The 25,469-nt window shown below is 37.9% G+C and overlaps 1 protein-coding gene across 2 annotated transcripts; it reads right to left on the reverse strand.

Annotated features, from left to right (window-relative positions):
- Window positions 1-257: 257 nt before the first annotated feature.
- Window positions 258-24,975, reverse strand: LOC131560431 (desmocollin-2-like). 2 transcript variants are annotated; one of them, XM_058809148.1, is made up of 17 exons: window positions 24,753-24,975; window positions 22,229-22,313; window positions 19,506-19,708; window positions 18,911-19,030; window positions 17,570-17,725; window positions 16,533-16,677; window positions 16,097-16,263; window positions 13,727-13,861; window positions 12,688-12,873; window positions 11,187-11,446; window positions 10,838-10,980; window positions 9,446-9,661; window positions 7,767-8,000; window positions 5,440-5,561; window positions 4,102-4,338; window positions 3,434-3,479; window positions 258-3,348 (listed from the first exon to the last, which is right to left on the reverse strand). In XM_058809148.1, exons 1-16 carry the CDS (start codon window positions 24,789-24,791, stop codon window positions 3,441-3,443), a joined length of 2,487 nt encoding a protein of 828 aa, XP_058665131.1. In that variant the 5' UTR covers window positions 24,792-24,975; the 3' UTR covers window positions 258-3,348; window positions 3,434-3,440. The 2 variants fall into 2 exon arrangements, with proteins under 2 accessions (XP_058665131.1, XP_058665123.1); XM_058809140.1 differs by lacking the exon at window positions 3,434-3,479.
- Window positions 24,976-25,469: the final 494 nt, after the last annotated feature.

A 25,469-nucleotide genomic window follows, 5' to 3' on the forward strand; every position in this document is an offset into this window, starting at 1 on the left:
ACAAATTATCAGTAAGATGACAGAGTAATGCCTTTGTACTCTTAATATCCTGAATTTGCCAAGTAAAAACTTCAGTGAGATCCCCGCTCAGCTCATGCTGCAAGGACAACTACTACTTGCATTACAGCAGTATAGTCGCACAAAAGCACTGCATTAAAATTTAAAAATTCAATCCCCATCAGAAATAGGCATACTTATCTTCTTCATTAACTGATCCATGTACAAAAAATGAATAGTTTTTATAGAACATCCTTTTATTTTGCAAAAAATTTATTACTCACTGTTGTACAAAATAAACCTAAAAATATGATAATTTTGACACAGCTAGGTAGATTACAGATAACCTAGTTGCAGGGAAGAAATCTTCACAATTTTTAAGGCAATTCAAGACAGTAACAACAAGTGAATTATACATTTTGAAATATTCCTTTTGTAAGATTTACACAAATGTTACCTGGTACTTGGTATTTGTAAACTTTAATGCTTTATACAAATTTTTCGTTCACATAATTAGAAGATATAATGAAAATAATATTTTTGCAGTTCTTTTTTTAAAGTATCTCACTTCTAGTCTTGGTTTTACAAAACCAGCTGGTTCAACTCAGAATTTTAGTTTTTAAAAGATGCGAAGGACTAGAAGTGATTCCAGATTTCTAGTTTGTTTAAAATGGAAAAAAATAATTATCTATGTTTTCTGAAAGGTAAAAAAAAAAATAACCAAAAAACCAAAACCAAATAAAACATTTTTAAGGTAAATTAGACTAGTAAAATATTACTTTGATTTAAGTAATGTATTATTTTAACTCTAGGATGGTAAGTTGACAACCATCTGTTTAAAACAGCCAATTCAATTTAAGCTCATACAAATTTGGTCTATTCTTTTAGAAAAGTACTACTACTGTATTTCATGAGGAAAGAAACCATACTTGCAGGGTTTTCTCTACACCACCCTCCAAGTAATTTTCAAAAGTGTGCAGTCATTATTTATCCTAGGTCCTTCTGAACCACAGGATTTTTTATATAATTTAAAATACAAACAAACAAAAACACCACCAAACATTAAGAGAGGGAAAGGGAGACATTACTATTACCTTTAAAAGTGTATAGCCAATAACTAAACATAAAATGCAAGACAAAGCAGCAAGAAAATTACTAGGGAACAGATCTTCACCTGACGTAAAGTCAGCATAGCTCCACTGGCATCAGCAGAGAAATTTTGACTCCCATCAGTCACAGATCTGACCGCCCATGTACGGTAAATTTTGTTTATGTTAGTGATAAAGATGAGCAGTGTTCAGAAGAGAAGTGTTAGCACACATTTTTTAAAAGAAGCGAGTTTGTAACACCTTGCTTCTCACCTAGTATTTGCTGCTGATGACTGTCATTCTTGCCACGGGCAGTGTATTTACTTCAGGATGAATTCATTATCACTTTCAAATGATACAGGAAATATATTTAACATTGGTCTATGAAGTTCTTAACCACAGCTAGTTCTTACCTGAAATACTCTAAAGCCCATTTGCAGTGTAAAACATAAAGTTTTAAAAGTAGTATTTTATAATGTTGCTAAGTTTCTATACTGTTATGGGTTTTCATTGACCTTAATTCTTATGGAATTAACTGCAACCACTGGAAGTCAGCAGTGACTGAAATTTAGAGCAGCATGACTCTTGGTTGTTAGCAATTATTCCTATTACAGATCATTAGCTATAGTAAATTTTTTAAAATATCTCTAAGGCGTATGTTTACAGAGCAAATCCTAAAAACAGACTTATAGCTACAGAAATAAGTAATTGCACAAGTTTCTCATAGGCACTGAGATGTTCTTTTAAGGCACAAGAGAATTCCCAGAGAGCAGAAGACATATTACTTAACTAGGAGTGCAAATATTAAAAAAACACCTAAATCCTGGGAAGCAGAGGTGTAATACCACCTGCTGCTTATGGCAGCATTCAAGTCACTCTACTGTCGTCTGCCAAAGGTATTTCAGACTTTTGTGTGTTTGTGTATATATATATATATAGTGTATATGTATGCTTAATCTAGTACAGTAACAAATGGGATTCAGATGGTTTCTGCCAGAGATGTGTGTAAACGCTGACCTCTACAACTACCCCAAACTACACTCAAAACAAACCAGTTTCTCCCACTGTATTTCTGCATCTCAATAAAAATGTATCTCAAAAGCACATTATTAACACTGTTCTCAATCCATTTGAGCCTATCTTCTGTCAAGCTCTACTTCCAAAAAGAAACAGTTTAATGAAGTCCACAGCAGGGCAAGTAGAAAAGGTAGTGGTAGCTACACTGGACAAAACTCTTGGCAATGGTCAGAATTTCTGCAATGATACTATGTCAAAACTCACAAGAAACTGAGGTACAAACTTGTGTGAAGTAAACATGAGATTTATATTGCATTCATTTGAAGTATGATAGTTTCCTCTATTGCATGATTATTTTTTTTTATCTCTTATTTCCTTAAAAGAAAAATACATCCTCGCATACAATGCTGATACCCTATGTGGTGATGCCATAAATCCCTTAGGATAGCAAGTTTGATGGGTGGTAACCCATTAGGAGAAAAATATACTTTTGAATATTATTTTACATATATACAATATATATATATATATTTAATTTTCAATCAAAATGTAAAGTTTTCTAATATATTCATGAGTATTTTTATGTCCAAAATGAAAAAATATTTCGTATCTCAGCTCTATAAGTTTACAAGGTATTTGATATGCACCAACAACATGATTTGCTTCATTTCTACAAAATTAAAAGAAAACAAAGAAACAGTGAGTTATAAAGCTTTCCTTCTCCAAAGCCAAATACAATAAAATTTTGAAGCTGGAAAATTAATTAAAAGAACACAAAGTTTTGCATTGTGAGCAATCACAAAGAATGCAAAATGTAATCTAAGTAGAAACTAGCATTACTATATTAACCTAACGAAAAGAATCCCTTTGTTCTGACAGAATGTGTCCAGTGTAAGAAAATGTAAATTTAAAGCAAGAGTCATTTACACTCTTACCAGTCTATCTTAATTTTGATAAACCTCTAGCCCTCCCAATTCCAAATTACCTAATATCACAAAGGATGACAGCCACTTATTTACAGGTTTTTTCAGCACTCTGAAAGGCACATTTATCTTTTTATGCATGTTTCTGCTAATGTCCTAAACTTGGGTTCCAACTGATCTAAGAAGTCAAGTGCCTCTTCTTCATGCTGATCACTGCAGCAGCCTACAGAGCCAGCCAAAGATCCTTTTCCTTCATAGTTATATGAAAGGAGATAATCTTCAGAATGCTTCTGTTCTTCATCCTGTCTGCATAGGTGCACCTTCTGGATAGGAACAGAACAGATCTTATCATTTTCTTAAATTGTTATCATGAACATATTGCAAAAAAAAAATTTCTTTTTGATTTACCTTTCATTCAATTATTTTTAATCACAGTGTGTCCTCTAATGGATTCCTACATACAAAAAATGCACATGATTGGTCTATATCATTATGACTACAAAATATAAGTATTTAATAAAGAAATAATTTCTACTAATTACATATGTAACAATAAAAGAGGAAGAACCTGTTTAAATAACCTGTCAAGCAACTAAAATTCACTGAAAATTAAAAGACTGATTTATACATAACTAGTTAGACAAGTAGTGAGAGTTTTTTGATCTCCAAGAAATGGACTACATTTTTAATGCTGTACATTCATTCCTGCTCCATTGCTAATTAAAGTATGAGGTTTAAATTAGCATGAAGTATGCAGTTAGACTAAAAGCAAACAGACATCCTCAGAAAAACTCACAAAAGCTTCAGTAATTATTCAAAATGAAAAACAGCACACTGCCTATAGCTTAAGCCAAGAGAAGAAAGTAATTTACACTTACGCCTGAAATATGTCAAGGATTACTCCTTGAAAGAGCAATATTCCAAAGGGGATGCAGAGGAGCACAGAGAGGAAAAATGAAATTAAACCAAAACCAGAAAGCCACCTTTCTAGCACATTTACATGTCTTCCTTCAAAAGCCTGTATATTATGACCACAACCACTACACTTCAAAGAAAATAAGTTTCAGAATACTTACTTCGCCTAAACGAGGATGTGTGAAATTATGCCACTCTGAGTAGGAGTATCTACAAGTATCCATCATAGTCTGTCCTCCTCCTTCTTTAACTGATCCCAGAGTCTGATGTCCACCTCCCTTGACTGATTCCAAGGTATGCCCTCTTCCTTTTACCATTTCAAATGTTTGCTGCTCCCCTGTTTTTACTCCATACCCTCCTTGATCGCATGTACTTTGTAGAGGAATTATATTGTGATCCTAAACAAAAAAAAAAAAAAAAAAAAAAAAAAAAGAAAAAAAAAAAAGAAAAAAAAAGAAAAAAGCAGTAGTGAGGACATCTTTTTTCTCCTCATTTCCTTTTCCTTTTTAATTCAAAAAGAAGAAACAGCAATCAGAAACTTTCACAACTGAAATTTGAGAAGTCTCTTTCTTGGCACTGTGATATTTTGAACAAAGTGCTATCCTTAATGTCTAAAGATCAGTAAATCCTGGAAAGGATGCTATGATGAGAGAAGAGAGGATATCTGCATTTAAATATGATATGACGATATGGTATCAAAGAATGGAAGTTTTATCCCAGTAAAATATGTACAATCCGTATTTTGAGATTATAATGGCATTACATTATTCTTCATAGGCAACAAGAAATTTGACTCTTGCCACCATGAGTTTTTGGTTTCTTGCTTTTCAACATGAAATATTGTTTTTCAACTCATCTCCTTTTCTTGGGGAAGACAATGTCAGGGGGTGGAGGATGACAGAAAAGAGGTAGTCTAAAGAACTAAGTTATTCATGAATGCAGTCCTGGACTGAACTGTGCTCATGGTAGACTGAAAGAAGCTTAGATGCAAAAAGCAAGAAAAATTTCATGAACACCTGTTCATGAAATCAACTACACCTGAGGTCATTTTTCAGGGGAAGGGCAGAAATTGCACCGGCAATTTACACAGCTATCTGCTAAATATAAAAATCCTTCTCCAAGGAAAAAGAATGTTTTTCCATTAACACATTTTCAACAGAGGCAAAATAATAAATTTCAATCTAATGTCAATGTTAAAAATGACTGCAAGGCTATTAAAATGTTCACCTGAAGCTGTCAATCAAATCATTAAAATCTGGAAGAATTACAAGTAGCCAGCCTAACAACTACAAAGTATGTTTAAATGTATATGGTACTACCTCCTCTACCTAAAGTAAAAATTTTCAAATTCTTATTAAATAGCAAAGTACCTCTAATGATCCCTTCATTGTTTGCCTATTTCCTTTATCAAAACACTTACTTTCAGGTGGTTCTGTTCTCAAATTGCAATGCTATGGATACCACAATTGCAGGTTTCTATGTTGAAACAGACAACTTACCATCACTTCTTCTCCTGGAGCTTCTGTGTTTGAAATGATTAAATTGTGATTGGCACAATCATCAGTCACCTGCCTGTTCATTACCCCAGTGCCACAGCAGCCACAAATTGTGATCAGGATTACTATGGAAAAGGAAATAATACCATGAATTTTATCTCACAGTGGTATCTACTTATGTTGGATAACAAATTTTAAGGGCCTAAGCATCAAGAATGGTTTAAAAAGAAATTCATTTCCAAAAATGCCCATACTTAAAGCTTTACATATTCACTTTTTTTTTCCAAACAGTATAGGGAGTAATCACTGCATTGTTGAATTATTTCATTCTTCTAAAACACATCTGGTTATATAAAAGAAATGCAAGCATCCTTTATGAAAGCATTGTGACTTACTCAATTTCACAGTAATGAAAAATTTAGTCCAAACCCAGGTGAAAAATCATGTTTTATGCCTAAAATTAGGTTGTACAGGAGATTATTTTTCATGTCTGAATATGCAAATGTCAAATTATATCATAAGGCACTAATGGGCAAGCTAAATGTCCTAATACCAGAAATTTCTACTTCATAGGAAAGGTCAGCAGAATCCTGGAGGACTTCCAGGATTATGCTATAGAAAAATCTTATTTAATCCCTTGTATTCATTATATTCCTCTTAATAATACTACTTTTTGTTGTCAGAAACTCACCCAAAAATGACTTTGAATAACAGAATCATGATTAATAAATACCTTTCCTAAACAAATGACTAAACCTTTCATTGAGAGAACCATTCTGTTTTCTGCACTTTTCAAATTGCTAGCTTAAAAATAAAGAAGCCCATGAGGGAGAGTTCTGCCTAACTGCCCACTAAGAAATTTGATCTCTGAACATATAAACTTCTGTAAAAATTGGCTAAGAGCCACTTTCAAGCTAATTTAGCTTCTCTAGCATCAGCTGTCAGAGAGATCTGCATCAATGATTCTAGCAGGTTGCCTCCTGATGCTGACAGATGGGAAGAAGACATCCATGACAGCACTGAGCAGAGGATGCACAGGGTAAAACCTATCCACAGTAAAATAAAGGATCTATTTGTAAGGGATGCAATCAAGAGGCAGTGAAAAAGAGGTAGGTGACATTTCACACAGTTCCTCTACTGCAGGTTCCCACATCTGAAAATTCATCTTCAGGATATATTCCAAATTTGGGTACCTGCCCCACTGAGATAAAACATTGATCTAGCTAGCCTTCAAAACATGTCTGTGTCCCAGTGTTCTAGCTACTTAAGTATGAACAGCTAGCTGAGATTCAACTGGAGCAAGACAGTTTTCCTATGACCAGAAAAAATGGATAAGAAAGAAGGAAAAAAACCCAAAAACCCAGATTCTGAAATACTAGATACTGCATGTCCTCTGTAGCTTTTAAAGATGTTACTAGTCAGAATAACATGACTGATTGTGGTAAAAAAAAAAAAATAATCTTCCTTTTGTTTTTCTGTATCACCATCATTGTCGCACTGCTTAACAGCAATATTACTCTTCTCAGAATCTGTTTTGGATAGCTCCAGCAGCACAACAAATATTCAAGGTTTTGGTCTGTTGTGAACTATTCACCCTGTCCTTTAATGTTTCTGCACCTCAGATGAGGCAACCCTGGATGTGTTTGTAAACTGGGGAAAGAGATGCTGGAGAACAAATCTGCAGAAAGGGATCTGGGGGTCCTGGTCCATGGCTCTGGAGGGAAGTTGTCAGAGCACCAAGCCTGGCAGAATTCAGGAAGTGTTTAAACAATGTTCTCAGGCACATGGTGTGATTATTGGTGCCATGTGCAAGGCCAGGATTTGGAGGCACTGATCCTGATGAGTCCTTTTCAACTCAGTATATTCAATTGTTCCATGATTATATGGGGTCTTGTAAAATCCTTTGTGAAATCCAGTGTCTCAGATACCCCATGTTTTAATCCACAGCACAAGAGAAATCACAAAATATTCTGGGAAATTGATTCGGCACTCCTAGAAACAGAAATGTTTCTAGAACTCATAAACTTTTTTGAAGTCTTTTGGTTCAAGTGCTAAATGCAGGCGTTTTTGGCCTCACTTACCTGAACATACAGAACCGCTCACACAAAATATACTTAAACAAATAAACAGAAATCCACACACAGTAACTACAACACAAGCTGAGAGCAGGAAGCCTGTGATACTGATATGAACAGAGCAGGTACATTAAGTCAGTGATGATAGCTATATAACAGCCAAAATAAAAAATGAATCGAGTTTGAATGCAGTTCTCTCAGCTAATTTTATAATTAAGTGACTTGTACTTTGTGTTTAAAAAAAAATGTACTTACGCAGCAATAACAATGATCCTAAGATCATTGCAAGGATGGCCCAGAGACCAAGGGTAACATTTCCACCAGCAAGCTGACGAGTTCTGCCATCGCATTCAGTTGGAGTAACACAGTCACAGAGATTAACTCTCACTATGTTCTCTCCTATCTTTCCTCCATTATCAATCACACTTACAGGAATTTCATAAATTCCATATGGAATATCACCCTTTGGTGAAAGATACCAAGAACTATCTGTAAAGAAAAAGACAAAAACAAATCTAGGGTCAACGATGCTTGGAACTCAGTTGTCACAAATGTGACCATAATTACAATTTTTCCTTCTGTTACAGCTATACTGCTACCAGATCCACAGTAATTAGTTTCAAGTTAGATTAAATGTGTTGATACAAAACTAGATCTTGAATGGGTTTATACTTTCAGCACCTTTTAAGTATTAGAACTGACAAAGCATACCTTACACAGCCCTCTGAAAACATATGATTTGAAACTCTGAAGTTGATTTAGTTCATTATAGGAAATGACACTACTTCGGCTTACTAGTAAAGATCTAAATTAACAGGTATTAAAAAGGCTTTTGGTAATGTGATTGGAATAATTAATTATGAACTTATTTTATACCTCTCTTACTCTTTAGTTATATTGCTGTATTCAGGGTGAATGACTATTTCCAGTGGGGGAAAAAATCCATTTAATCTGCTGCCCTGTTCAGAGGCAATGATTAATGACCATATTCTTTGAGGACCAAAAGAAGTAATTTGTACAAAAATGTAAAAGACTGACACTGATGTACATAATGGTTGTTTTATGATGAGCTATATGAAACATGTATCATCCAAAATGTGATTTTCAATTTACCTGATATAAAACTTGAAACTATTAGATGTCTTTGCTTTCAGACTTTTCTGTCTTTTGCCTTTCTTAGTGAGATGGAATGTTACAGAATCATATTTGCAACTAATTCGTGTCACCATAGTAGCAAATGTATGTGCTGCTCTTGTTGCCCTCATCCGGCAACCACCAGGAAACCATGATCAGCTTTAACTTTTTATATCAAGTTTCAGGAAACAGTGATTCCTTTGCTAATAAATTGTTTATCTACTGCTCAGGTCAGCTTTACAAAAAGTGTGCCGGGTAACAGTAGTAGTAACATAAAACTTCCAGAACTTTTTTTTTTTGTCAGCCTATAATCAATTTTAGGTTAAGTTTCAGTTTCCCAGTCCTCCACCATAATAACAGACTAAGAAAAGTTCTATTTCTCTTTGGAATACTAGCCATTTCATTCTTAAATTCCTTATGAATTATGAATCTATAGTTCATTTTTCAGGTGTTGATGCAATGCATTACATCAGGTTTTGTTCCTTCTCCTGATCTTCTTACATCATAATTTCAGACGGCAGCTGATTTCTGACCCAAGGATGCTTGGGACAGATTCTTCTTCTTTATGGTTTAAGAGACAGATCTTTCTCCTTGCCTTTGGGATGCCAACAGTGTCATCACTGGATGAGAACTAGAGGAACCACTAGAGATCATCACCAAGCCCCAAAGTACCTCCACTGACTACACCAATTCCAAGCAGAGATTCATCCAATCTATTCTTTCAGAACACCCAAGTGAGAGACAGCAAAGCCTCCTCTGGCAGCCTGCAGCTGAGTGAGGAGGAGGAAGTTTCCACATACCATCATGCGGAGTTAGCTTCCACATGGAAGCCAGCCTGCGGTCGTTTATGCGATACTCGAAGGGTGCGCTGTACGGAGCCTCATCGCCGTCCTGCGCCGTGAGGGAAATCGGGTTTCTGTCTCTGCACATGATGTAGTCAGTTTGAGTGATCCGGGGGAAATTCTTGTTGCCAGGCACGATGCAAACCTGAATTGTTCCAGTGCCTGTTTTACCATCTATGAGATAAAAATAACTGGGTTTAGTGCTTACTTCTAACATTGACACACTAGTTTCTGGTCTGAACTTTCACAATTAAATATCATCAACTGTAATATTCATGTTTAGAAGTAAGCTAGAAAGCAACTGCTGATTTAGCCAGAGAGAGAGGGGGCGTTCTCACAGGTCCTTCCTGGCTGCTTCTCTTTGCTTGGCGGTTGCAGATGCATCAGCAGCTCCACATCTCCATATTCTGCATGTGCAGACTGTATTTTGCTGAGTGTGTGTGCCTGTGTGGAAACATATACTACTCTAACAGGTAGGAGGGGTAAGAGGAGGAAGAGCTCATAAACTAGGAGTAAAGGATACTATGACAAGCAGAGAAAAAAAGCAGAAAGTGAAGATTTCCAGCCTTCTAACTTCCAGAAGGAGAAAATTAACTACACTTTCCCTACCTTCACCTCTCTTTTGTGGGACCAAAAACACTAAGGGAACAGAGCACTTATTTCTGTCCTCTACCCTTTAATTTACCATGCATTCATCAGTGGCATGTACCACGTCATCAAAGTCAACACGCAAGAAATAAATGAAGTCTTCCTTCCTATTACAGTTTTTCCAATACACAAATAGTCAATGCTTTTCATATACATCCCAGTGAAATTACATCAAGTCTACTTTTTAATCCTTTTTCTAGAAATAGCTGATTGCAGATGCCTATCATGCTTACTACATAGACAATAGAATTTTAAACAATTTAAATTTGTATTATTTACATTTGACTTTAAAATGCAAACTTTGACAGAGTTAGAATTGTTTGCTGCAAGTTCAATGACTTCTTTTCAAAAAGTCCTCTCTACTTTCTCTGTTGTCTAGCTCACAACTGCCAGGAGCTATTACTTAAAAAAGAATTGTCAAGAAATAGAAGAAATATACTCCAGAGAAAAATATCTCAATTTAAAATTACTAAAGCCTTTTAAATGGAGCAGATAACTTCTCAAAACATTGCGATCATGCCTGATTTATAAAGGCTCTCCCTGCTAAATAATATTCTGTAAGCATTTGACAGAGTTATCACAAAGACAAGACAATGGACCAGGTGTGCCACTGGTCTGAACCACTACAGTTGTGCCCACACTACATTTGCACATAAACATCTGTTACACACCACAGAGACTCCAACAACATTTAGTACTCACTTCTGTCTATTGCAAGGACTGTGATATTGCATTGACCTCGTCTCATTTCTCCTATGTCTCGGTCCAAGACCCTAACAGTTCTGATTTCACCTGATTTGTCATCTATGTTGACCCAATTACACTGGCCAGGTGGTATCCGGTATCTGTGAAGAATAATTTGTCTTGTTAAAGATCCCAAACATAGCACACGTGTGTGTATACACAAACATATTTAGATACATGTATTCATATACACTGATAGGTGTGCAGGTGCACACACATACATACAACCTCAACAACTATTTCCCCCTTCCTGTATCCCACCCATGCTGTATTAAAAAAAAACCTAGTAAATAACATAGTTTCATACCTTATGCCCTCACTATTTCCAGTTTCTGGATCTTCTGCTACATATCTCCCAATAGCTGTCCCAATATCTTCGCACTCTTTAACGTCTAAGCGCAACAGACAGGGTTTAAACACCGGTCCCTCGTCCACATCCAGGACATGCACAGTAACAGAGCAAGTGCTCTGGGAAAGTTGTTGGGAATGGGGAGCCAGCAGGTAGGGTGCCTCATTGTTGACTCCAATCACCAGGATCCTTTGCTTGGCAGCTTCATAGTCCAGTCCCTGTAACAAAGGTGAGGTGGTATTTTTTCCCTTCAAACTAATACAAACCCTAACATTCTTTTCACCATGCAATTATTACAGCTGAAACTGTACCACATTTACAAAAGAAGTCAACTGTCCTCAAATAAGCCATTGAGACAGAGTAAAAGGACATGATATTTTTTTAATGTAAAGTTTTAAGTTAGTCAGTGAAAAAGGCCTAAAAAATACCCAAGCAAGAAATATCACTGCAAAATTTTGGATAAATATTCTGAAAATTAGTTACTAAAAGAACAAAAAGCAATTAAATGTAGTGGGGGATTTTCTTCTTCTAATTTAGTTAGTCATTATTTTAACTTACACATATTTCCTTTTCACCAAAGGTCAATCACACTTCTCTCTAAAGCTACAAATGCACCTGAGAGTTTATGGAGTTGACAGTAAGTAGTAACCATTTATTCTTCAGACATGTTCTCCAAAGTCATTTTATGCCTTTAGTAGAGCTAATATTATCCTAAAGTCATAATATTCTCTAGTCTACTACAGCATTACAATAAATGTAAGAAATTTCAACTATGTTCATATACCAGGGACAGAGCTTTTGAAAAAGTCCTAATCATTACTAGGAACAAAAAACTCATAATAAATAATATTAATTTAAAAAATTACTAGCATCTCTACTTCTACAATTTACATGTTCAAGTTTTAATACTAATCTTTTCTGCTCCTTAAAAGTTATTGCTTATCGCAGTTATAAATGATAATGAAAAAGAGGCAAAGGGATCTGCTGAAGGACAGATGCAATGGGCCTTTTACCTCACATCTGTAAAACACTTATAAAAAATAATTAAACTGACACAAATTCTTTTATGCATATGGACTTCCTCACATGCCAGAAAAGCAAACCTGAAGTCAGTGCACTGCAAAATAAAACCTGGAGGGCTTTATTCTGAATGAGGAAGTCTATTTAACTCCCAGAGAGAACAAGACTGAAGAAGGTGCTCAAACTTTCCCTGCTTTGCCACTCTCTCATTTCGGTTAAAAACCATGAATCATTTCTCAGTTACACCCCTAAGTCTAAACAACTGCAACTGTAGAACCAGGCCAAAGCACCAAGCTCTTCTGAACTGAAAAAACAAATTCTTTGGATTCTGAACACTGAAATTGAGGAGCAGTCTGGAAGGTGAACTTTATGTGTTATGTTTTAAAACCAAAACTTGAAAATCCATAAATTTTCCCCTAGCCATTCAATTTTTACTTACCTTAGTAACACACAGTATTCCTTCATTTGTGTTTTTGTCTGTTGTAATTTCAAAGGCCTGATCATCATTTCCTCTTATAATTTCATATACTGCTCCCGAGCCAGGTGAACCCGGTTCATCAAGATCAACAACAGAGATTCTCAGTACTTCTACATTCACTCTGTTTTCTTCCACTCGTGTTTCATACTTGGAGTACCCAAAAAAAAATTAATTTAAATCAGAGAATAGTGTTCCACAAGGCAAGACTGAAGAACATCATATTTAAATAAGACTACTTCAACCTAAGGAGTTAATTTACCAGGTTGATGTAATTATTTATTTTGTTTTCGTGCATTAGCGTATTTTCCCCATTCCTCCCTTATACCTTGAGTCAAAGAAGAAACCTTTCCTGACAGCACAACTGAAATCTCAGCTTCTTCATACACTCAAACTATCACTGACACAATTAATTCTGGAATTCTCCTTACAGGAAAGGTAAATTAGCAGTTTCCCTCAGTTACATCAGCCATAGATTGTAATTTGCATTCAACATGATCAAGCTGAGAATTAGAATCGGCATTGGGGTAAATGTTAAAAAATATATAAATAAACCAACAATAACTTGCAAAAATCCAAAATGGATTAAATACATCTCTGCTTTGATGGCAAAAGATAAAAGGATTTTTGTATTTTTGTGTTATTCTCTACAAGTTGAAGAAGAGCAGATAAGAGTATTCTCAATTATATTACTGATGACATGGTACAGTAGTGACCAGAAAGGGTAAATTACATGTATTCCTTATGAATAATGAATTCTTTTTTCATATATTTCATATTACAAAATCTCCTGTGGTATTTGAGATGTATACACAGTTGTTGATACATACTTTTTGCCCTGAATCATACTTATGGCTGGAATAAGCAAAGACATTTATATTGGCATTAACTGTCTCAGGGCATTAGACTTCATATTTGAGGGACTGTCCATCAGGAAATTAGAAAGGAGATGAAAATACATTTTTTAAATCTTTATACAAACATTTTACTTATGCAGACTTACTTGTAACTGTTTAAAGGTTGGTGCATTGTCATTCGTATCCTCGATTTTGACGACAACTGTTCCTGTAGTGCACAAACCAAAAGGCTGACCTGCCATATCTCTCACTTCAACTAACAAAGTGTAACTGGGCACAAGCTAAAAAGAAGAATAAAAGCATAAAGATGTTTTTCATACTCACTTTTTTTAACTTCATAGTAACACATAGTTACACAGGAGTAGAACTAAATATTTCATTCCTGTTCCACAACTCTGCTCTAAATTCAGTGTTTTCCAACAAAATGAGACAATTGGCTTTGGGGTTTTTTGCCCTATTGCTCAAAATGAAAAGGAGCAAAATAATTCTCAGTGGCTAAGCAGTACTGAGTTCAGCCAGCATTTGATAGTAACATGCATGCTATATCCTGTATCAAATAAAGCTTCTCACAATGTCAGTGTTATTTTCCAGAACCTGAAGTTTTGGAAGATACAGATGACATACTCTCATCTGCTATTTGCCTCCCCTTTGGAGCAACAGAGTATTCCCTCAGGTTGTCAATAGGTGAAGTGTTTCAATGCATGTCTCTTATTTCACTGAGGATGAAGAAAACTGTGCTGCAATCAGCTTCTGTCTGGGCAACACAGGTTAAGGCAATGCCTGTCATTTGGCAGGGTCTGGCACTGAAGGAGTCACCATCCTTATCAGTTCCAAGGGGATCCCCAATAGGCAGCAGCCCACCTAAATCCCTAACAGAACAGCAGAAAGCTTTCTTTTTTAATTTGAGCAACCAAGGAAAGGGGGACCAAGTGGAAAAAAGGTGTGGGCAGAGGGGAGAGAACACGCAACAGTACAGATGGATTAGGCACAAAAAGAGAAAGTTTGTAAATCAAGACAATAACTCTAGTTCTGAATGCCTGGAAGTAGCACTGGTTTCTCTGGTGCAGAGATGAAATCTCCTGTTCTACTTCATAAGTTTATCTTAAAAGATAGGCAGTGGACTAGCTTTTCAATCCCTCCTTCCTTCAAGTAGTCACTGTGACAGCTTCCTCAGCAGTCACAGTGATGCTCACAATCACTGCAATTTTCTCCTGCTAATAAAGCTAAGCGCTCTAACTGCAAGCGCAAAGTTTTGCAACATGATGTTTTACATGGATTTTCAGCCATGAAACAACACAAGTATGCCATAATATAGCTCCTTTTATCTTCAGAAAAGTTGTGCCTGCTGCAATGTCTCCTAAAATGACTGTCCTATGCTAGAATTATTATTTTGAATTACATGCACGTGTCATTTTTTTCCTAGTGCAAACTATCTCACATGACATTCTATCAAAAAAAAAGAAATCCTGTATCCTATTTGTTTGAAAGCTAGCTGATAAAAATAAATGGGTGGAACATTATTTTAAGAAATGGTATGTTACTGTTTAGGTTTCAACTATTGGAGATATTTCTGGTTAGTATAGGATGACTGACTACTTCCAGAGAAACCGGTTCATCTTCTCTGTGAAGAAGCAAGAAGCACCACAAATTGAGCTTAAACAGGAGGAAACAGTGGGTCATGGGATTCCTGAACACAGAAAGTGTTCACTAAAAAAGTGAAAAATCCATAGGTTGAACAGCTGAGCAGTAACAATTTCTCTGCCAAGGTTAGCTAGAATATGGTAATCTATGCAGAAACTCTCTGGACTAGTTACAGGGTTCTGAAAAGCTTCAGAAGAAGCCTTAGACACATTAACAAAAAAATGAAAAAAGAAGCTGTCTGTTGATCCACATGCCAACACTTCATAGGCTCATCGAAAAGATTGGATTGGAAGGGATTCTAAAAATCATCTAGTTCCAAACTGCCCACACCACAGGATTTCACCCCCATGAACTTCCACCCCCGAAATCAGTTTGCTCAGGGCATGGTACAACCTGGCCCCGAGCATTTCCAGGATTGGGGCATCCACAACCTCTCTGGGCAACCTGCTCCAGTGTCTCACTACCTCTGAGTAAAAAATTTCTTCTCAACATCTAACCTAAATATCTCCTCTTTTAGTTTAAAACCACTTCCCATTGCCCTATCACTATCTGTCTATGTTAAAAAAAAAGTCACTTTCCTTTTTTTATAAGTCCCATTTAACAACTAAAAGGCTGTAATGAGTCTTCTCTTCTCTAGGCTGAACAACTCCAACTCTCTCAGCCTCTCTTCATAGAAGAGGTGCTCCACCTTTTGGATTTGAACTTCTTCACATCCCTCCTCTGGACCTGCACTAATAGAACCATGTCCTTTCTGCACTGAGGAGCCCAGCACTGGGTGCAGCCCTGCAGGTGGGGTCTCACAAGGGCAGAGCAGAGCAGTGTTAAGCTATCTGTGTGCACTAAATGACATCTGAGAATGCTTCAGGAAAGATCACCTCTCTGTCCAGCTGTGGCAGCAACACAGAGATGACACCGGTGTCCCCATGTAAAGAGAACGCGGGTGTAATCGGTGGGGTTTGTGACACAATGCGGTATTTCAGCGTGGTATGCAGAGTATAAGGCTCATCTCTGTCCTCTGCTATCACTTTCCCAACAACAACACCTGTGAACACAATACGGCAATTTTTAGTTCCAGAGAAATCTGCAAATAGTAAAAAAAATATTTGAAAAGGTATTTCTGTTTTAAACATGTGAAGAGAGCTACTTGAACATTTACTGCTGCTCTTTGCAAATTCAGTCTTTGCTGTAATATAATACTCCCCAGGGAACCTCACTGAAATGTCTTAAAAGGCAGGATCACACCTAGTCATACTGGTGTGTAACAAAGCTGAGTAGTGGTAAGTATGTTCAGAGACTAAAAACAATTCTTACCAGGTCTGGAATTTTCAGGGACACAAAATTCAAAAAGATCTTGTGTAAAATATGGAGCATTATCATTGTCGTCCTCTATCCTGATTGTATGCACAAGTGGTACTTCTGGTGAATAACCATCTGGAGTAGTTGCAAAGCAGATGATCTGGAAGAAAAATTCAGTGCTTAAGCAACATGCAGAACTTTTAGTTCAATGGAGGAGTCCATAAAACAGAATTAAATACAGCATGCAAATGACATCCTTCTCAAGACCAGGCTCTTCAGGCACATGGACCGGGATGTTATGCTATCTTGGGAGTGAAAGCAGAACACAACCTCTGAATGCTTTCCAATCTTTCCCCCTTCCATTCCTCACACACTCTAAGTACTTTAATCACTTTCTCCCTGACCCCTCCTCCAACTCTATCATTTTTTTCAAGTTTCCTGAACACTTTTTTTCAGGTGTTCACAAAGCACCTCAGCTCTCAAAATGTAGATGCATATATTGTTATTTAGAACAAAACAAGAACGAGAGCAAAACTATTTGCCCCATTATAACATAACCTAATAAAATGCAGCAATAGGTACTGATAATTACGTTTTAGAAACTGTTTCTACTGGCTGACTTCTTACACTTCTCAGCCAGTAGAGAGAGCAGTGTACCTTGTTAACAGATCTGAACAACTTGAGAGACTCAAAAAACCATAGTCATCTAGACTTTACCATTACTTCTGTTTTCTGCAGATCTTTTCAACCTTCTCTAAAAATTTCTTTCTAGAAGTGATGCAAATCCAATAGCTCAATATATTTATGCTGCAATTAGAGATTAAGCAGTGAAAAGCAAAACTACTCTCAAGATCTAGATGGCCAGCTATTTATTTATTTGCTGCTGATTTTATCTCTTCAGCACCAAGGATATTACTCAGAATAGACAGGTGATTTCAGATCTTGTTTGCTACCATTCCCCCTGCAACCCAACTGAGAGATTTAAAATTATATATATATATATATATATATATATATATATTTAATTATATTTACACAACATAGGCCTGTACCTGAAAACTTGGATACTGTTCACGGTCTACCGCACGAGTAGCAAAGATATTTCCAGTTTCTCTTTCTATGTAAAACAAACCCTTTGGATCTTGATCAATTCCTGGTCCACTTGCAGAATAATAAATAGTGTAGTTCTGAGCTGTGTCTGACTGGACCTATAAGAAGACATTTTTAAGCCCAAGGAAAAACATCAACAGATGTCAATACATTTCTACCTTTTCATGATCATACTTAGCACAAACAAAAACTCCTAAAATGAAAAAACCAAACTTGATTTACTGTTCACAGAACAGTAGGAGAACAGCCTGACATGTGACTGCCTTCCTTTATAATGTGTGTACATGAGAAGGGGAGTTAGTTCAACTCATAAATATTTAGAATTATCAAATTAGAGAGATGACTTTATAAGGGAAAAAAAATTTGAAATCCAATCTGTAGAATATCTCACACACACAAGGCATATTCAAATAGACATGGCTTATTTCTGGACCTGTTCAAGAGACTTTAGTTTTAGTGCATTCACTGAGAATGTGGTTTGCACCTAAAGAAGAAGTGAAGGAAGGCAAGAAGGAATAAAGACCACATAGAGTACAGTTCAGAGATATGCCAATTCAGATAGCATCCGCATCTCATTACAAGCACCAAGGAGGCAACATTAGACTTATCTATTTATAAACACTTATCTCCCAAAATACTTTCCTTATTTACTGAATGCCAGAAGTTAGGAGGGTAAGATTAGTAGAAGAAGGATTGCTCTGCACAGACTCTGTTATTACACTTGTCTCTACACATCTGCTACCAGCTAGTCTGTAATCTAGTGAAGGCTAGATGGATCTATGATAACTTTAATTCTTGCATTTCTTTTTCACGCCTACTTGTTTTCTCCCACTAACTACTTTTCTGAATAACACAGGCCATACTCAGTCTTCAAGGCTGAAGGTGCACACCTCGAGCTCCAGAAAGGATGTAGACAAGCGGGCAAAATTTACTCCAGTCTGTGTTTACAAAATCCTTTTCTAAGCAATGTTTAGTGGATGGTTATTTGCTGCTGCTTTTCTTTTAATTACACATACTGATTTCCAGGCCAAAGAGCTCTCTTTGATAGTATGTCTCCTTTCTTTTTTCAACTTTTGCACAATGCCATTTCACTCCGACAACTAAGATCACAAGTTATTTCAGGTACAAGATCACGAGATATACAATGAACAGGACAGAACAAGACAGAGGAATAATAGCAGGAATGTCACTGGTACATAATACAAGACAGCTCATCTTATTTATCATAAAAGTCACATAAAAACTAGCATGGGTCATAAAATTAAGGTTTATATAAAATGTACCTGCTGTATTTGCAGTGGAAAAGGTCCCAGTGAGTTCTCTATCATGACAGATGGAATAGGGCCCCACCTTCTTTTGGTTCTCTTCAGAACTGTATCCCTAGCATGCCTGGTATTCGGTGTCTGGGTCAAGAAGACAGAAAGACAGATGAGAATACATCCATATATTCTTAACTGCATATATTTTTGCTTAAATGCCATCCTGCATTTCCATCTTTTACTCCCCATTCCAGTCTTCCTACTGACAATTTGTTTTTCCAAGGTCTTCATTTCTGATTATATCTGTGATAATATTCCAAGCTTTTTCATTTCTTGTGATACTTTGCATGAATAAGATCTGCTTTAATTCCTCAAACATGGCTTTTAAGATTCTTGATATTCCTGATTATGCTACTTGCTAGCATCTCCCATCTGAGAAAGGAAATCTGCTGACTAAAGCAACACAGTAATCAAAAATTGCTAAATAAAAATACACACTACACCAGTATTTTGCCTGATTATTTCAATTCTAAAACTTAACTACAGATACTTAGTATAAAGCTGTATTCTGTGAAAAAGTATTTCAAATAAGTAAGATATCTTGAAATTAGAACCTAACCTTTTTTTCTTCTTCCACCAAGTCAACATGTATTTTCTTTTCAACTTGTTCTTGAATGTCCTTAAGTATTATGGTAAAAGTCTTTTTCTCAGCAGACAAAGAAAGAGCAGATGTTGTATACACAGAACCATCCTCTAGAACCTTGAAGTTCCCATCACTGGAACTGATAAAGTCTGCAGACTGAAGGCATTCTTTCAAATCAACTGTAAAAAATATTAAAACAATAACTCAAACAGCAAAAACCAATATCCCTCATAAAACAAACCCTAAACCCCAAGTAAAAATTGTATTTACTGACAGACAGAATCTTCAACAGCTTGTCACTCAGTATTTAAGCAACACCAATATTGATTTTAAAACCCACTTATGCACTTAAATTTGATGTTTTCATTAATTTCCACTCTTGTATTCATTAGTGCTTCCTAAACAACATGGGTGCTATAAGGATATCGTTCAACAAAACACTATTACACTGGTAAAATTATTGAAGCATCAGAGATGCAATTATGTACATTTAAATACAAAAATCCTTGCAGACATGCCCATTATTGGAGCAGTAGCTATTGCATTTGCCTCGTGCTCCATGCCCTACAATATCGGTGAAGACGATTAATTAATGCAAATGCCCAATGGAGATGTTACATCTTGGAAGTTTTGCCCTCAGGAGGAAAGCACTGACTGGTACTATGTGATTTCATACTCTTGGGAGGACAAAGGCCTTTAAATTATGAGGCAGACAGATGGAAGAGATAAAGAGTAACCCTAGAACAAACAATTAGCCATTTTTTAATATGCATGTAATAGAATCCCATACAGGCAATTTCAGCATACTTCCCAGGTATTTTTCATTGTATTTGCTGTCACTTATTTTTTGACTTCAATAAACTCAGTTCACCAGCAAGTAGTTTAGTACCACACCTGGAGAAAAAGCAAAATCAGCCCTAAAAGAGGATGATTTGGCACGCTGAAAAGGATGAAGGTCCGAGACTCAAACCCCATACAAATGATCATTGCAGAGCACAAGAGGTGTGTCATGGTCTCAAAACCAAAACTTTTCAATACTCTTTCAATGGTATCATAGTGGGTGGGACACTGCTGTATGAAAGCTGATTGCACAATTCATGAAGACTCAGAATTACATCCTGTATATGTAAATGACATTTCCAATAAACTAAATTTCATTCCGCTTTCAAAACTGCAAAAACAGATGGGAACCATAATTTAAAATGCTATGTGATTTCTTCTTCCTCTTAAGTCTGTCCTTTAAATGCACAAATGAAGATTTCCTAGACTTTCTATGGTACTGCAGCAGTGACGCTTATCCTTTTTTCATCTGTACAGTGCAAACAGAGTATTGAAAAGAATATCACTGCCTCACTTAAATGTGCCTTATACTGCTGCCTATTACAGCACTGCATTTCCAAAAATACCAGACTGGAGATATTGTTTCTGATGGTTATATGAGTCAGCTCTATGGTCCATTAGTTACAGTTTTGTGGGGCATTTTTCTTTAAAAACTGTAGTATAAGATATAAAGCACCCTAATGATAAGCAGGAAAATCATGACTAATTTCACTGTCAAGGTATGGTCCTTTTATCAATTCAAAATATTTCTCCATAAATGCTTAAGTAATGTCTTTTGAGCTATAATGGTTTTGTTTAAAGTTTTGGGGGGAAAAAAATTTGAGTTCCGTATTATACAAGTTCTTCCAAAGCACTGCAATAACATGAAGTTCTATTTTTATATAAATGAAGCTTATTTACATAGAGAAATATTAAAGTCTATGAAAACTCACACAGCTGTAGCAGCTTTCTTTGTTTTAAAATTTAAATGTAAGATCAAGGAATTTTCACTATAAAGCTAGATTTTCTGAGCAATTGTGATAAACTACCAATTCACTTTATTAGTTCTTTCTACAGAAATATGGGTTAGGACTGCAGACCAGACTTGGAGCACAATTCTCTGTTGTCACAGGACTCACAAAGGGCACCCCTGAATCTCAAATTCAGTCTGAGGCAGCACAGAATCCTTCAGCACCTCCTATGCCACACCTTTCAAAGCTGCCTTTGAAAGACTGGTCTGAAAAAAAAATAGGAGTGGGATGTTTTCTGGTCTCCTCTATTCCTCCCAGTCACCTGCAAGGTGCCCTGAAGCGAGGCAGACTGTCCAGTCAGACAGGAGCACTCTCCCAAGAGAATGTGCATGCAGGACACCTCTGCACCACATCCCCTCGTGTGCTCTGAATGCCCCAGCACTGCTGAGCAGTCACATCCGTGTTTCACACAGAAGCAGCCTCTTGCTGCCTGGTTAAGCAGGTTTTGTCTTCTTTTTTTAAATCATTTCCTTCGTCCAAATGACTTATTCTCTTCTTCATATGACCATGGGTTATGGGTGCAGTTTGGAATATCAAGCATTTATTTAAATAGTAAGCCTTAGACTCCAAATTTTGAAAATATTAAATTCTGGAATTTTAGTTTTAAATTAAATCCTGTAATCTGACAATAGCTCTTTATGCAAAAGGTGAAGAGATGCATGGAGCTGGTGTTCAAATCCGTAACAAACACAGGGCGTATCCTCCACAAAAAGCTGATCCAGCTGTTTAGCTGGCTCTCCAGTCATCCATTCATTCCATTAAAAATAAAGTCTCCTCCACTGTTAACAGCATCTCCAGCAAAGGTGCAATGCTGTGTTGCTAAGCTGGGAATTTCATAGTTTCTCTCACCTCTGCCAACTAACTTGTCAGCTTCTAGCTCAGAAGGAACGTGAAAAATTACTTTCTTGCAAGCTTCACAGCACAAACTCAGCACCTAGAAAACAAATGAAGAAATCAGGAAAAAAAACCCCGCATAATTACATGGTATTTTGAACTAGACACTGATGCTGACTTTGGTTGGTTTGTTTGTTTGTTATGACAAGCAAGTGAAACAGCACTGAGAGAACTCCTCCCTAAAAATTCAGGTACTGGGCAGCACAGCATACAAAGTTTCAAACTGGAAACAAGATCTGACTAGGGCTCCTGTATTTGTCCAAGGGTCGTGTTTAGGTTTTTTTTTCTAAAATCACTGGCATTAACAGTAAGATTTCCCTTTGACTAGAGGATTTTGCCTACAGTCCTACTTCAGTAGAGATTCGATAAAATACAACTTCGCTGCGCACTCCCTCTAACAGCATTCCTGGCCAGTTTAGATCCCAGGTCTCTAAGTATTAGGGTTTAATGCACCAACACTCAGTTTATGAGAATTGTGGCGATGCTGAACATTAAAGGGACAAGTGTCTCCTTAAATCACATGACGACACTTGCACTTATGTATCACTTTGCATCTTAAAAGTGCATTCTCAACAAACTAATTAAACATAGCTTCAGCAATTAGATATGACATAAATAAAACGTCGTGCATCACAGCAGTCCACTCCCATATAACCAGTTACAAAATAGGGTCCTCCTAAAATTCAGATGAGTAGTAGATAACCAGACCTTTTTCTAAAAAGAATTACATAGAGGTACAAAGATTTTCCTCAGCACAAGAGAGTGAATCCTGATCTCAGATTACATGTATGTGTTTTTGCCTAGTTTCTATCTCTGTGTTTAAAATTGTAATCCAAAAATCACACAGACAATTAAACAAAGCCATAGAAAAATGTAAACAAATCTATCCACCCTTTTATGTGCATTTACTCTTTCAGGATGAAAGTCTAGCAAAAAAGGAAAAGCATTTTTATTTTGCACATACCTTAAGGATTAAAGGCATAACGAAGTAAATAGCTAATGGAAATCCTGAAAATTACTTCTGATGCTTATTAAGAAAATATTTAAATAAAAATACTTTAAACTCTGAAAGACATTAGGACCCTTTAGAAAAAAAATGCTGTGTCTGCATCATAAAAGTTCTTCATATAGTTCCTTATATATATATACATGCAGCTATAAAAATTGCTTATATACAAATAATTTAAACATCCCTGCTTATGTATTAGTAGGCTTTCCTTATTAACAGACAATAAAAAACTCTCTCCTGAAAGTCATTGCACTAATTTTTTTAAGTTATTGGAATCACAACATATTTTTACACCGTTCTGAAATATTTTAAGAGTCAATGTGACATCTAATTTTAAAATAGTAATGCCAAGCCCAGTCTGATGTCAGCACAAAAAACTATTGAGGAGTTAAACAAAAGTAAGTGGTAGTTATTCATGGACATCAAGACATCAGGTAAAAAAAAGTTGCAATGTCCTTTCACTTTACACAAAGAAGAGACCTCAGGATTTTTTTCCTTTGAGTGCTTTGGTTTTTTCTGCTTGACAGAAGAATTCTTTCTTTTTTTTTAATTAGATATATGAATAAAGGTGCTTGCATTTCTTTCAGTTTTACTTTAATATCTTGGCAAAGGCAGGCACACAGTGTCTGAAATAGTAACATTATCATTAAAATGTGCATATATAATTAATACTAAAATAATAAATTCAGTGCTTCAACACCACCAAGTATTTTTCTTTCACAGGCTCAACCGACCATCTGCCCTCTTTTTGTGAATGCAATGTTAATAGAGAGGAAAGGGGCTAGGAAACAATAGAAAAATCACTTTTACTCGTCTACTATAAATTGAAAAAAATAAAAACGTGAGAGAGAACTACCCTGCTCTGCCTGCCAAAGGCCTTTCTGGAGCTGATAATTATGTACAAATACAAGAAACTGAATGCAAAGAAAATCGCTGAAAAGTGTTTCATGCACAACCAACTCTTTTAGGGCAGCTCAACACGCTCCACACTGTGTAACAATCCTTCCCACGGAAAAAGGTGAACCAGGTGGGGAGAGGCAGAGTGCGAGATTTAAATAAAATCAACTGCGGTATTTTTTTTCCTATGAATATCCAGCAGCAGCATCAGCGACCCGAGCGTGTGCCCGTCCCGTAACCTCGCGGGAGGCCCCAAAAGCCACCGGACCGCCTGTCCCAAGGCGAGCCGCGCATCCCGCTGGGTTCCTGCCCGCGCCGAAGCCCCCCGAGAGCGCCCCGCGGCCGCGCAGCCTCCGCGCCCCTCGCAAGGGCCCCGCCGAGCAGGAACCCGACTTGGAGCCAAGAGCCAGGCAGAGATCACCGCTCGGATGCCTCCCCTGAGCGCTGCGCACCCGCGGAGCAGCAGGAACAGCGCGGCGGAAAGGCGCGGCCAGGTGCGCTCCCCTCGGCGCCGGCGCCCACCCACTCATCCCACTCATGCCAGCGATCCCGCTCGCCCCCTCCCTCACTCACCAGGAGGCCGAGGACCAGGCGGGGGGCTGCGGGGGCCATGGTGCGCGGGGCCGGGCGGGAAGGGGGGAGCCGCCGCCGTCGGTGCTGCCACGGCGGGCGAGGGAGCGAGCGCGAAGTGGCGGCGGAGGTGGCGGCGCGACTCGGCGGGAGCGCGGCTCTGCTGTCCCCTCCCGTCTGCCACGGGAGCCGGCCGGTGGGAGGGTGGGACCGCGCGCAGCAGCGGCGACTTTAATTACTGCCTTTTTTTTTTTCCGCCTTTTGGGTAATGCCCGTCCCGGGCCCGGCGCTGGAACACCCCGCCCGTTCGCCGCCCACCTCCGCGGCCGGGCGCTGCCCGCGCCCTCCCTGCGCTGCCCCGCCCCGCCGCGGCGCCGGCTGCGCGCAGAGCCGAGCGGAGCCGCGCCCGGGACAGCGCTGCCCCCGCCCCGGCGTGCCGCTCCCGGGCGCGGCTCCCTCGCCTGCCTCCCCTCCCTTCTCCCTGCCCTTCCCTCGCCTTCCCTTTCCCTGCGGGCCGCGCTCCGCGGGGCGCAGGTTCCGCACGGGCGGGTCCCGTCCCGTCCCGTCCCGTCGGGGCGGTGCCGGCCGGCGGCCGCCATGGCGGGACATGGTGCCCTGCGCTCAAAGTTTGGGATTTTCGGCCGGGTTTCTTCTTTTCGGGAGGATTGTGCTGATCTGTGTGAGGCCGCGCGTGCTCGCCTGTGGCTTCTGAGTTTCGAA

The sequence above is a fragment of the Ammospiza caudacuta genome, chromosome 1, assembly GCF_027887145.1.
Source record: "Ammospiza caudacuta isolate bAmmCau1 chromosome 1, bAmmCau1.pri, whole genome shotgun sequence".
Lineage (NCBI taxonomy): Eukaryota > Metazoa > Chordata > Aves > Passeriformes > Passerellidae > Ammospiza > Ammospiza caudacuta.

What these genes read in the sequence shown, in the direction of transcription:
- LOC131560431 (XM_058809140.1), bottom strand. Translation starts at nt 24,791, where the DNA reads ATGGCCCCCGCAGCCCCCCGCCTGGTCCTCGGCCTCCTG. An exon ending in TGCCACAGCTGGACAGAGAG is followed by an intron (nt 13,862 to 16,096) that starts GTGATCTTTCCT and finishes TCTTCTTTTTAG; the next exon opens with CTTGTGCCCAGTTACACTTT. An exon ending in CACATCCTCGTTTAGGCGAA is followed by an intron (nt 3,349 to 4,101) that starts GTAAGTATTCTG and finishes GTTCCTATCCAG; the next exon opens with AAGGTGCACCTATGCAGACA.